This window comes from Prunus mume, linkage group LG6 (genome assembly GCF_029339155.1).
Source record: "Prunus mume cultivar Tortuosa linkage group LG6, ASM2933915v1, whole genome shotgun sequence".
NCBI classification, from domain to species: Eukaryota; Viridiplantae; Streptophyta; class Magnoliopsida; order Rosales; family Rosaceae; genus Prunus; species Prunus mume.
This window is the reverse complement of record NC_142703.1, coordinates 3,966,999-3,980,045: the sequence shown is the minus strand read 5'-3', so window position 1 is coordinate 3,980,045 and position 13,047 is coordinate 3,966,999. Positions and strand designations below refer to the sequence as shown.

The window sequence follows — 13,047 nt, the reverse complement described above, 5'->3', positions numbered from 1 at the left end:
ACCAAAACTTGGTGTGGAGATGGAGATGGAGCCCAGAAGCTTGAAAACCAACATTCAGAGAATACAAATCCAAACAAAGCTAAAAAGCCAAAGGCTACTTGAAACCACCATGATATTCACAATTCATTAAAAACCAGAGTATTCAAAAAGAAAATACAATGCAACGGTTTTTGGATTTAAAAGATAGGGGAATTTATCCTTTGAAAACCCTTGCAAGTGTCATCACCACTAAAATTCTGAAAGACATCATATTTCCATTGAGGAGTTGAAGAAGGGAAAGATATAAAGGTTCTGTGTATGGTTTCAAAATTTTCAATTGCTTGGCTTGAGATATGTTAATTTGTAGTGACTGATGATTGGCTGCACCACTCAAATAATCTGGGATTGTTTTATTTTCGTCTCTAATCACACAGCACACTACGTGGAAAAGAAGATTATCTTAATTAATTAATATGGATAATATTTTAATTATAGGATATTCTCTTTATTTAATAAGGTAATATCATTAATTCAGATATTATCCTAATAAAGAGATATAATCATCATCAAAGCCTCTCTGGTTCCTATAAATAAATTGCTTCATTCGTCATTCAAGGTACATCTAAATCTACTCCTAAAACCCGAGAAAAATACCTGAAGCTCTCTCCCTCTTCACTTTCCATATTTTCTCCACACACTCCGGCCACCACACACGACTTCGGCTGCCCGGTTCACACCATACATATATCTCCGTATCATTTTATTAGCTATTGTTTTCCTACAAACACTCGAACTAACTTAGGCATCGGAGGGCCTTTAACCCCTGGGTGTGGTCTATTTACTCAAGTCCTTTAGCTAACATCCCCTGCGAGATTATTTGCACAAACAGTATGTGGCGGGGTTCCTCTCAAGTCTCAACTTCTTGCCAAAATTGTTGGCGGGATTCTCACTTATCCATCATTACCAGGATTGCTAAACCGTTCAAGTATTTAACTCTGAGAGTAGTCACTCATAACTAAAATATAACTGCATAAGAAGTCCAGTAAGATCCAGACAACGGTTCAGAAGAGATGGGAAATATAGTGATCATGCCTATACTGTTACATACAACTTACAAACATGCTACATTTGCATGGTTCATTTCCCGGATAAGACCTCATCTGGAAAAGAAGTTCCTCTGATGGAAGTAATTTTAGGCCGCACCATACTCATTCAAGTCATGCAATGTTTCCCACAGATAAACGGAATATTTGACAATGGCACCTTTCACAGCTTCTGATTTGTCAAGCAAGATTTTATTAGAATCACTGTTTGATTCCAACCAAATCTTTCTCATATAGGAAACGGACTCCACACCTCTTCAACTCCAAGCCAGGGCCTAGGGATTTAAATGAAAACTCAAGTTGACGACAGCTGTCTTGCCATGATGTACCAAAATATTCACCGGATACAAAGGACAGCCAAATGTGTTCCGACTCAATTTTGCCTAACTCTTCGCTGCAGCCAAAGAAAGGACAGCGGCCACCTTCGCCCAAATTCCCGGGCCTCACTTCACAACGAAGACCATGTGCGGTGCTATGGGTCCCATACTTCCATTTGCCAAGCAGGTTAGATGGGTGACGTCGACGAAGAACAAAAACAACACACAAAGCATATCCCATCCACCTCTTCTTATACCAGTGGTGAGGGAGGTCCGTGCTTACTACAGGCCTGTCATTGCGATAACTGAACCACTCAGAAATTTCACTGCCTGGAAATATAGCTTCAAATCTATTCCCTGCATAGGGGATTCCCTATACCATACAAATAGTAAAGTTAAACAATTGATATGTGTCTTATAAAATTCAAAAGATAAATATAGAATATAAGGGAAAACACGTGTGTGTGTGTGCGCGCGCGCGTGTGGGTCAAAGAGAGAGAACCTCTAGGGATCTCCTTAACATTGCAAATGCCATATTTTTGCAGCCTTGATTGTCAACCACTTTGGAGCAATTAATAAAACTGAAACATGATGACAGCCTTTCCTGTGAATAACTGCCTTCTCCCCCAACACTGAAGTTTAGTTTTTCTGAAAGGTCCGGCAATTTTTGAAGACTCTTACAACTACCCAAATTCAAATTTTGAAGCTTGGACAGCTGTCTGATGCTTTTGGGAAGAGTAACAAAATTGTTTTTACTGAGATTTAGTGATACTAATGAGGATAAGCAGCCAAGATTTTCCAGGATTTTTTCCTCCTGAAGATTACAGTCACTGAGATTCAGTAGTGTTAAACAACGCAGACCAGAATCAGTGTTTGGCAACAGCAAACCCAGTGACCTCGTCCTCTTTCTTGGCATCCATTTACATCCACAAAGTGATAGCACTTTAAGATTTTCCAGACGGGAAATGGACGATGGTAGAGCACTTATAGCCGTACCACAAGCATCAAGCTCCTCCAAACAATCTATCTTTCCCAAGTTCTGTGGGAGCTTTCCAAGTTTTGAGCATCCACTGAGATTGAGACTTTTGAGGGACCTCAACTTGCAAATATTGCTTGTAAGACCATCGAGATTTCTGCAATCTCTTAGATTTAGTAAAGTAAGGCCAGTCAGACATTCGATTGAAGTAGGTAACTCTTCTATAGCAGTCTTATCCAAAAAAAGTTCCGACAAGTGTTCCATAGGACTCCAAAATACTGGGATTTTCTTAATATTTGAACACCCAGAAAGAATAAGAACTTTAAGACTTTCTGTTCGCAAATCATCCGGAAGATGTCCAAGACTTCTGCAATCTTTAAGATTCAAGAATATAAGCCTTTTGAGCTCACCAATGGATTGGTGGATTTCCACCAAATTTGTACAACCTTCAAGAATTAATCTACGAAGATTTGGGGTAACTGTAAAATCTGGGGTCCTGGTCAGATTCTGGGAGTAGATAACGTTGATGGATTTCAAATTGCCTAAGCACTGTTCAAAACGTAGAAACACAAACCTTTAGTATTTATCCAAATAAAATAAAATGTAGAACTTTTTGTCGGGTATCCATAATCTGACCTTTGTTCCCCTCCAAAGCTGTCCAATGCTGCTATGGCACAAGTTAAGCTCACAAAGTTCCTCAGGTTGAAATCCTTGTGGGAGAAATTTTGAAGGATATCCGCTCCATTCAAGAAATTTCAAGGCATTAGGAAGATATTCCGGGCCTCGGGTCATCTGCAGATTATGAATTTTGAGAAATCTAAGATTTTGCATGTTTGAGAAGGACTCCGAGTTCCAGCATGCCGCTTTTAGTTTAGGCAAGTTTAAGGCTATACCTTCAACTGCATTTGTTCCCTGAAAACAAGAATTTAGAATAAGTTAACTGGACAGTACAATAACGTTTAGAAGTATGTCAAACAAAAGGATATTATCATGCTCCATCTTCCCTTTTTAACCACTTGCCTTGTTATTGTTCAGTACATAAATGATGTCATCAAAAAGCCACAACCTGCTTCGCTTTCCAGGCTCGTCAACATACTCTCTGCGTACAAGTTGTCGTCCCATATCTTGTATGAATCCATTCATCAACACTCTGTTATTTAAAATAGTTATGAGAGATTTCTCAATGAGAACTTGTATTCCAACCTTCGGATTAAAACCAAAATAATCTAGTATTTCTTCCACTCGCTCTTTGTCCATTCCTTTAAGGAAACAAGCAATATCTAGAAAAATTCTTTTCTCGTTGTTCTGTAATCCGTCATAACTTATTTTGAGTACATCAAAAACTTCTCTATGAGGAATTTCCTTTAGTCTTTGCAATGCACTTATCCACTCAGTCTCATTTCTGCCCCTCAGAAGGGAACCCAAAACCACAAGTGCCAAGGGAATGCCTCTAGCATAGTTAACAACCAGTTTAGACAGATCCAGATAATCTTCTGGAGGTTTATGACTTTTGAAGGCGCCATAACTGAAAAGCTGAAGAGATTCATTGTCATTTAATTCCTCAACTTCAAATATGTTCTCTACACCATGGTCTCTTAGCAATTTCTCATTTCTAGTCGTAATGATGACTCTGCTCCCCGAACCAAACCAATTTTGGTTTCCAGCCAATGATTCTAGTTGATCTAAATGATCCACATCGTCCAAAATGAGAAGAACCTTTCTATTACATAGACTGTTCCTTATCATTCTGGCTCCCTCATCAACACTTGGAACATCTAGGTTAATTTGCATTAAAGCCTCAGAAAGAAGATTCTTTTGCAGTTGAAGTAGACCACCCTGTTCGTTAGTTGCCTCCCTAATATTGGGGACATACGTGAAAATTTCAAATTCAGCCGAAATTTTTTGAAAAATTACTTCAGCGATAGTTGTCTTGCCTATACCACCCATCCCCCATATCCCTATGAAGCGAACATCATTTGATTCTAAATCCAAGAGCACATGTATTTCCTCTACTCTTGAATCAATTCCCACTAGGAAGCCATGAGACAACACCTGTGGCAATGCATTCAGTACCATTTTAAGAATTTGACTGATAACTTCGGATTCATACCTACAAAGAAGAAAATAAATGATGATCATCTCGCAACTTTGTACAGATCGCAATCAAGAAGAAGAAAGAAAATTTTGCTTTTGATAGGTTTTGTTCATTGTACATGAAATATGGTCCTACCCAAAAAATACATACATACATATATATGGTTGAAGCAGGGTTCAGAATTTTTCTAGTTAAGCCCGCTGCTTTAGATAGGTCACTACAACAACCGTAACAAGGAACTCTAAATGGAGTTTATTATGTCTTTTAATACACAAGAGAAATCATGGTTCTACCCTTCATTAAATTTTGAAACAGACATTAAACTCAATGAGCTAGCATCCCAAATTTCAGATGGCAGAGGAGAAGGCTATCACAGAAACTGGAAACAAAATTCATGTGTATCTGGAAACTTGTATATATATCCTAGAATGTTGATACCAAATTTTTTTAGCAACCAGAATTTGCTTTTATTTTCTACTGGATGTGATGTGGCACTACTAGTTCTAAGGACAAAAAAATTCACCAATACAACTAGAAAAAAGGCAAATACACACCGATTTCTTATCACAAATCCAGAGAGATTGGCTACTTGATAAAGAGCATCCCTCCAACGAAGCACCTTCTCTCTATTGTCTCTGAAAACTTGTTCGTGCTCAGCAAATGCGTTCCCGAAAGTCCCCGTCTGTTTTCGTACCTCAGATGGCTCCACATCATAGAAAACTGGGAGAACTCTCTGTCTCATCCCATTCATGCACTCGATAATCTTCGATAGCTCATCCAAGCACCACTTTGAATTGGCATAATTACTTGAAAGAATGACGATTGAAATTCGTGATTGTTCAAGTGCCTTGTAGACTACTTGGGAAATGTTGTCTCCCCGCTTAGGTTCATTATCTCTATATACGATCACTCTTCTCTGAAGGAGAGCATGATATAGATGGTCTGTGAAAGTATTCCGGGTATCTTCGCCTCTGAAACTGAGAAACACGTCGTATTTCCATGTACGCCCGTTCAAGGAAGAAGAGGGGGAAGTATATGGATAGGGGGCCGTTTGGGCGGCCATGGAAACCAACGGAAATCTTCTTTCTGGCCTGCTTTATGTAAACCCAGGCAAATGGAGAGTGTTTTTGCTTTTGCAGAGTCTTAGCTATAAGCGCTATGGATAGTACAAAGCCAGCGGCTAAACAACTGTCCGATACGCAGCAGCATATCTCATCCGTGCAAATACTTTTATAAGAGGAACCAACGACAGCCGCAAATTCAATTATCCCGTTTTTTGGAATTTTTTAGCAGAGGTGTAACTTTAAAAGGCAAGAGCTCATGTGGATAAGGTTTTTTACTTAGATTGACCTTAGGTCCCATCATGCATTCATATTATACATGAAAAATTGTTTTATATAAAAATATTGACTAAGTATAAAAAATGGTTTTTCATAATAATCATTTTCTAGCTACTTTTATTCCTTAGACATCAAATAAGAAAACGTAATTTTATGAGATTTTATTATGAAGTATATATTGACTTAATGAGCCATCATTTTTAGCCTAAATCATATTTTGCACTAAAATCAATTTTTCATATTTTGATTTGTTGGGAATTTGATTTTCTAGTATTTTTATTTGAATCCAAATGGGGGTACTTCCTTATTTATATTGTAAACTTAAGTAAATTGAGTAATATAAAAATAAATTAAAGTAAAAGAACAAAGACTTTACTTAAATGCTGAAAATAGAAATAAAGTAATCTATACGCCTGAGTGCACTACTACCAAATGAAGCGATTTGAAGACTTGCAAATAGTTTTTCCGATAAGGAAAGTCTGCTCCTCCTTGCGCTTAATAGGTCTGCCACTGCCCCAACCCCATGTCCCTTCTACCCAAAAAAAAAAAAAACCCCACGAAAATAATAAATCTTGTACAGTTACAAGCGCAAAGCCTTGTGCATCAAAAGTTGTTTCATAAGGCCCTCACAATATAATTCTGGCACAGATGGGATGTTAGTTGGATTGGCCCTGGTCTCTCTCTTTTCTCCCCCATCCAACTCTAGCCCCTAGCCCCCTGCCCCAAGTTCCAACCCAACCTCCAGTATCCCCCATCCCCAACCCACTCTCTCCCCCCCTCTCTCTCCTCCTCACACACACAGCACCAAATCCCATACCCAGACTCTAAGAATTGGGTTAAGTTGAAGCCATGAACGCCGCTGCTGATGAGCATGGGATGACAAGGCAGCAACTAGGCAAAACAAAAGAAAAGAACTGGTTTTTTCTTTTTAATATCTGAAACTGGTTACCGCCTCCTACTCCAGTTTTTTCCTTATGTTTCTTGAATTTTAAAATACAAGGAAAATACATATATGCCCTGACTGCACCGGTGAGCCACTGTACCCAAAAAAAAGGAGACGGTGAAAATGCTGCTACTAGAAATGAGGGATCCGAAACTTATTGGCCAAGCTGGCCAAGATACTCCCCAATCTACCACTTCCACTAGGTCCTTCTCCATCAATGTTGCTACTGGACTGGGTCACTATTTGGTTGAGCTCTTCCGCATCTTGCTCGTATACCAAACGGGCGCCACACCTCTTCACCAAGCAGGAGCCTGAGCTTTTGAAAGAAAATATTAACTGATTGCAACTGCTGTTTTGCCACTCTGTACCAAAGCTTATATCACGAGACACATAGAATAGCCAAAGATGATCTGACTTGGGCTGGACATCAGTTGATAATAGAGGTGCAGGGTACTCTTCTTTTCCGTTGACTTCCAAAACACAAGAAAGATCCCACCCACAGCCGAAAACTTGAAAAACAGCGCACAGAGCATATCCCATCCACTTAGTATCACGCCAATGCGGTTTTAGCTCAACAGTTGTTGAAGATCCCATTCTTTGATGAGGGAACCACCAAGGAATTTCACTTCCAGGAATTACAATTTCATATCTATCTCCTGCAGCATAAGAGACTCTCTGTACAGGCGAAACTGTGATGTTAAATAATGAGAGAGAGAGAGAGAGAGAGAGAGAGAGAGAGAGAGAGAACCTTAAGGTATCTTTGGAGCATAGTACATGTTACATGATCGTAGCTTTCTTTCCCAACCATTCCAAAGCAATTGATGAAATTGAAACCTGACGAATTCACTCTGTCCAAATTCGATGGAGATTGCAGCAATTCTAGTGAAGTACAACCATCTGCAGTTACTTCTAAATTTACTTCTGATGAAAGGACTGGAAGGTGTCGAAGCCTCTTGCAACGACTCAAGTATAAATTCTCAAGCTTAGAAAGTTGGCCAATGCTTGTAGGAAGACTAAGAAAATTGTTTCCACTTAAGTTCAAAGATACTAAAGAGGGCAAGCAACCAATATCACTGGGGATTGCTCCTTCCAAAAGATTTCCGTCACTTAAATCTAATTCCTTTAAAGAAAAGAGCCCTGATAGAGGAGGCAAGAATGGCCTCATAGGCTGAAGGCTCTTCATTGGAAATATTTGAAAAAGAAGGGACATATACCATGATTGCTGTGACAGCCCTTTGGGTCCACGAAAAAAAAAAGATTCAAGGTTTCCCAAAAGGCCAAAGGAAGACGGCCATTCTTCAGCAGTTCCGCCCATTCCCCGTTTCCTTTTAGAGCTTGTTGCCATTTTGGCAAGTTTTGGGCACCCAGAAACATTCAGAAATTTAAGAGACTGCAACTTGCCAATCGTACTCGGAAGACAATTCAGATTGATGCAATCTCTCAAATCCAATGAAGAAAGGCTAGTCAAATGTTCAATTGATGAAGGTATACTTTCAATAGCAGTCCCATCTAAAGAAAGCTTCCGTAAATGCTCCATAGGTTCCACAAAATTAGAAATCTTTTTAACTCTTGAGCAACCAGAAAGAATAAGAACTTCAAGGCATTCCATTTCAATCTCAGCTGGAAGAAGCTCAAGACTTTTGCAATCTTTAAGATTCAAGAAAGTAAGCTTTTTTAGAACTCCTACGGAAAAGTGAATCTCAACTAGACTTTCGCATCCCTCAAGATCTAATCTCTCAAGATTTTGGAACCCTTCGAAATCTGGGGTTTTAGTCAAACTTTTTGAATGACTAAGTTTGATCACTTTCAACTTTTCAAAATTCTGTAAAAGTTACAAGAAGTGTAAAATAATTAAATTCAGAACAAATATATGTTTACTCAGAGAAAATAAATAGATCATATTGTAGTTATAGACTTATACCTTTGTTCCAGTCCAAAGTTGTTCAATGCTACTATGACACATGTTGAGTTCAACAAGATTACTCGGTTCGAAATCTAGAGGGAGAGAATTTAAAGGGAAACCTTTCCACTTCAGAAATCTCAACGAATTAGGAAGACATCTGAGACGTTTCGGAAGGTGCACATTATGAAGTTTAAGCAATCTAAGATTAAACATCTTAGAAAAAGCTTCAGGATGGCATTGTCCCTCTTTAGATTCCAGCTTCTCTAGGACAATGCCTTCAACTGCTGGTGTCCCCTAATAACCAAGAATGAAGAACAAGTGAGTCGGCATAATAGGAAAAAAAACAGAATACATGATCCAAACATTATAAGGAAAAACAGAGTAGTTAAATCCATAGTCTGTTTTAAACTCTGTTTTTTGCTAGATTCATGATGTATCCATGTAAGGACATACCGTATTTTTGCTCAAAACATGAAAGATGTCCCCAGAAAGCCACAGCCTGCTATGTTCACCAGGCTCTTGAGATTTCTGACGAATAATTGCTCGACCCAATTCTTGTAACAAATCATGCATCCACACCATGTTATGTGAAATTGTTATTAGTGACCTCTTCACAAGGACATCTATGTCAATACCTGGATGAAAGCCACAACTCTCTAGTATTTCAACTACTCGGTCTTTGTACTTTCCTTTAAAGAAACATGAGATATCAAGGAAAATTTCTTTCTCCTGCTTATCTAATCCCTCGTAACCTACATTAAGTGGATTCATAATTTCTCGATTTAAATCATCCTCCATTTTACGCAATTGACTGCTTAATGCATCTTCACCTCTTTCATGCACAAGAGATCCCCAGACTTCAAGAGCTAATGGATGACCATTGGCATAATTCACATAACGTTTAGACAGATCCATATGACTTGCTAGCGGATAATCTGTTTTAAAGGCTCTCAAGCTAAAAAGTTTAAGAGCATCATTGTCATTTAGCCCCTGCACCTCATATCTTCTTTCTACACCATGTGAAATTAGCAAGTGTTCATTTGTAGTCGTAATAATGATTCTACTCCCTTGACCAAACCAAGTTGGGCTCCCACACAACTTTTTTAACTGACTCTTATCATCCACATCATCAAGAATGAGAAGAACCTTTCTTCCCCTGAAGAAATGTCTCATTCTGGCTTCTTCATCACTGTTCCAGTCTTCTATATTTCTATGCATGAGGTTATTGGAAAGCTTTCTCTGTAGATCGTCAAGACCATGTGCTTTAGAAACTTCTCTAACTCTTTCGCGAAAGCTTTTGACTTCAAATTTATGAACAATCCTCTCATAAGCTTTTCTGGCAATGGTTGTCTTACCTATCCCACTCATCCCCCATATCCCTATAAAGTGAACATCATTTGACTCTGGATCTAAAAGCAAATCTAGTTCCTTCAATTTTGAATCAATTCCAACCAGTTTTTCTGCAGGCTCCAATGATATAGGGCCTACTTCAATTCGTACCTTTTCAACGATTTCTTTGATGAGATGTGGTTCATATCTACAAGAAGAAAAGACAAGTTTCAAGGCATGACCTAAAAGAGAAGGACATTCTTCGGTTTTCGTTATGCCCATTATAATGATCTTGATGAATGTTTTCATGAAATCTACGAACTATTTTTGTAATACGTTTTTTATGCATCAGGTTTTAGCAACATTCAATGAAATTCTGACAAAACTCACTAGAATTCTGTCCGAGGGACAATTAGAAATAGTAACTCCTGAGTTTTTACTCAAATTTTGACAAAAAGAAGATTGTGGAAAACTATTTGACTTGGGAAGTAAGAATGAAGGGTCAATTTGTTCATTCGTAAAAAGTTTTGAATTGAGGGAAAGAAACAAGTAACACCAACCAACCTATCCTTTGAAGTCCACCCTTTGATTTTTGCCGCTATTCTTAAAGCAGCTCTCCATCGTTCCACCATCTCCTTTTCATCCTTGCACCTTTGCTCAAGTTCAGTGAAGGCTTCCCCAAAGTTCCCCGATTGCTTCCCAACATCGGAGGGCTCCACAGAGTGAAAAATTGGCAGAACTGCCCCTCTCTTTTCCATGCATTCAAGAATCTTCAAAAGTTCATTCATACACCATTTTGAAGAAGCGTATTTTGGAGACATCACAACGATTGCAAGTCTCGACTGTTCAATCGCTGCGAAGAGTTCAGCAACCGGTCTTCCTATTTCAAGGTCCTTTTCATCCAAGAAAATTTTTGTAATTCCTTGCTCTAGCAATCTTTCATGTAAATAAGCTGTAAAATTGTAGCGTGTATCTTCACCCCTAAAACTCAAAAATACATCATATTTCCACGGAAGATCTAGAGCAACAGATGAACTGGCAGCCAAAGAGCTCGATGACATTGGCTTGGACTTGGAGACTAGCTTTGTGCCAATCAATTGGAGATGGTATGAAAGGATATCACACTAACTTCACACGCAATTGAAGGAGAAAATTTAACAACAACAAAATGACTCAGTCAGAAAAAGCACCCAATATGATAAATGGGGAAAAAATACCGAAACACTTTATCCACAAATGTAAACAAGTCATGAGACAGACAGCTAGCTCTGTAAGAAAAATTACGCGTTTGACGCCTGACCTGGGAAACACTCACGCCTGGGACCTTTTTTTTTTTTTTTTTTTTTTTGCCAATAGTTCTCTTTCTTTTTTTGTTGAAATTGGTATGTTTATTTTTATTTTTTAAATATAATTCAATAATTGCTTAAATTACCTTTAGTAATAGGATTTAGTTTCGATTAATATGGGCTGAATTTCTGAACTAATGTATTTGCTGCATTTAAAGCCCACCAACGTCTCTTTTGTAGTATATTAGCCTCTTCGTACGCTCTTCCGCACCTGCGAGAGGCATTTTTTTATAAAAAAAAATTAAATTTATTTTAGAATTAAAAATAATAATAGGTAGTTGTATTCATAAAAATAGGATTCATTATCTGTTTTTTCTTTTAATTTTAATTTTTTTAATATGAAAATGTGTGAATTTACCATATTATCCTTATTTAATTATTAATTTTAATTCTTAATGTTTGGATTAACGAAAGGCATTTTCTGGTATTTTGAATGTTTCACCTCTTTTGTTTTATATTTGTAGTATATTATGTACATATATCTGATATAGTTGTTTCCCTCTTTTCAGTCAGGCCACTAAAGGAACATTTGGTCATTCTTCTTTTTTGAGTGCGAGGTGTGCCACCACCAAGCCCCAAATTTAGGCTTGAATAGAATGTGAGTAGATGGATGTGTTGCGTCCGAGATCTGACTTTAATCAAACGATTGTTCGGCCGAGCAAGAAACCTCATCACGGCCTAGATTCTTTCACTACCTCGGGGTCAAGGCTTTATGTGAGCCACCAAGTGATGTGGAATGTGTGGAGATGAAGATAGAAAGTGAAATTTAATGAAACTAAGAATAAGTGCGTAAAGTAAAGGTGCTTAAACTTAAATATAATTTAAAGACAAATGCGTAAAGTAAAGTGCGAAAGATAAATAATATAAAGACGAGAATTAAAGGACAATTAAATGAATCAAAGCGATAAATAAAGCAAGAACGAAATGAAAGCAATAAGAACGATAAAGTAAAATGAACTTGAAATTAAACTTAATTGAAGTGCGATAACAATGAAAAGTAAAGCAATTGAAATAAACTTGAATTTAAATGACAAGAAAATATAAATTAAACGATAATTTAAACTTACACCAAGGAAAGGAAGAACTCGCTACACTAGGTGCATGAAAAGTAAAATCTTAAGTCTAGGAAAAGAAAAGTGTGAGATGAAAAATAGGTTTATCTATCTGATGTTGTGTCTCTTCTACCTTCGTTTGGTGAGGTTTATATAAGACATCCGTCAGCCCATGGGCTGGACATTGAATGGCCAAATGTCAACTCTTTTAAAACTCTTTCCTTTTGAAGCCCCTTGAATACGTGGGATCACATTGGTGGAAATATTCTGATTACTTGAGTCTCTCATGTTTTGGAATATGTTGAACTATCATTAATTTCCTTGATTTGTTTCCTTGTGAGGCCTCCATCACATGCACATTGACCTCCTGAAATCTTGGGCGTGAATCCGTGGCTTGGGCCTTGACCTCTGAGATTTCACCTTGACATCTGGTGGAACCTCGTGCCCCTTGAGTTTTTAGAATTCTACAGCTAGCTAACCGACCATCCGCCAAGGTGGGTGGCATGGGAGCTCCAAATATTTGGATGTTGGGCTTGGCTCTTCGTTGGACTATATTCAAATATTCGAATGTTGGGAACTCGGCAGACATACCTCCCACCGAACTTTAATTCCCCTAGCCCAACTTTGCTTGCAAGGTGTTGAGAGGAGGGCGCCAAGGTGAGCA

General features: G+C 38.2%; 2 protein-coding genes across 3 annotated transcripts; both read right to left on the bottom strand.

Annotated features, from left to right (window-relative positions):
* Positions 1-988: 988 nt before the first annotated feature.
* On the bottom strand, positions 989-6,234 carry LOC103336474 (TMV resistance protein N-like). The gene is made up of 5 exons (XM_008239520.3): positions 5,025-6,234; positions 3,396-4,485; positions 3,012-3,287; positions 1,902-2,924; positions 989-1,772 (listed from the first exon to the last, which is right to left on the bottom strand). The coding sequence occupies exons 1-5, from the start codon at positions 5,531-5,533 to the stop codon at positions 1,284-1,286; spliced, it is 3,387 nt and encodes a 1,128-aa protein (XP_008237742.3). The 5' UTR covers positions 5,534-6,234; the 3' UTR covers positions 989-1,283.
* Positions 6,235-6,716: 482 nt separating this feature from the next.
* On the bottom strand, positions 6,717-11,224 carry LOC103336493 (TMV resistance protein N-like). 2 transcript variants are annotated; one of them, XM_016794875.2, is made up of 5 exons: positions 10,550-11,216; positions 9,110-10,193; positions 8,675-8,950; positions 7,502-8,575; positions 6,717-7,428 (listed from the first exon to the last, which is right to left on the bottom strand). In XM_016794875.2, the coding sequence occupies exons 1-5, from the start codon at positions 11,044-11,046 to the stop codon at positions 6,886-6,888; spliced, it is 3,474 nt and encodes a 1,157-aa protein (XP_016650361.2). In that variant the 5' UTR covers positions 11,047-11,216; the 3' UTR covers positions 6,717-6,885. The 2 variants fall into 2 exon arrangements, with proteins under 2 accessions (XP_016650361.2, XP_016650362.2); XM_016794876.2 differs by having other exon boundaries at positions 7,288-7,409; positions 10,550-11,224.
* Between the last annotated feature and the right edge of the window lie 1,823 nt (positions 11,225-13,047).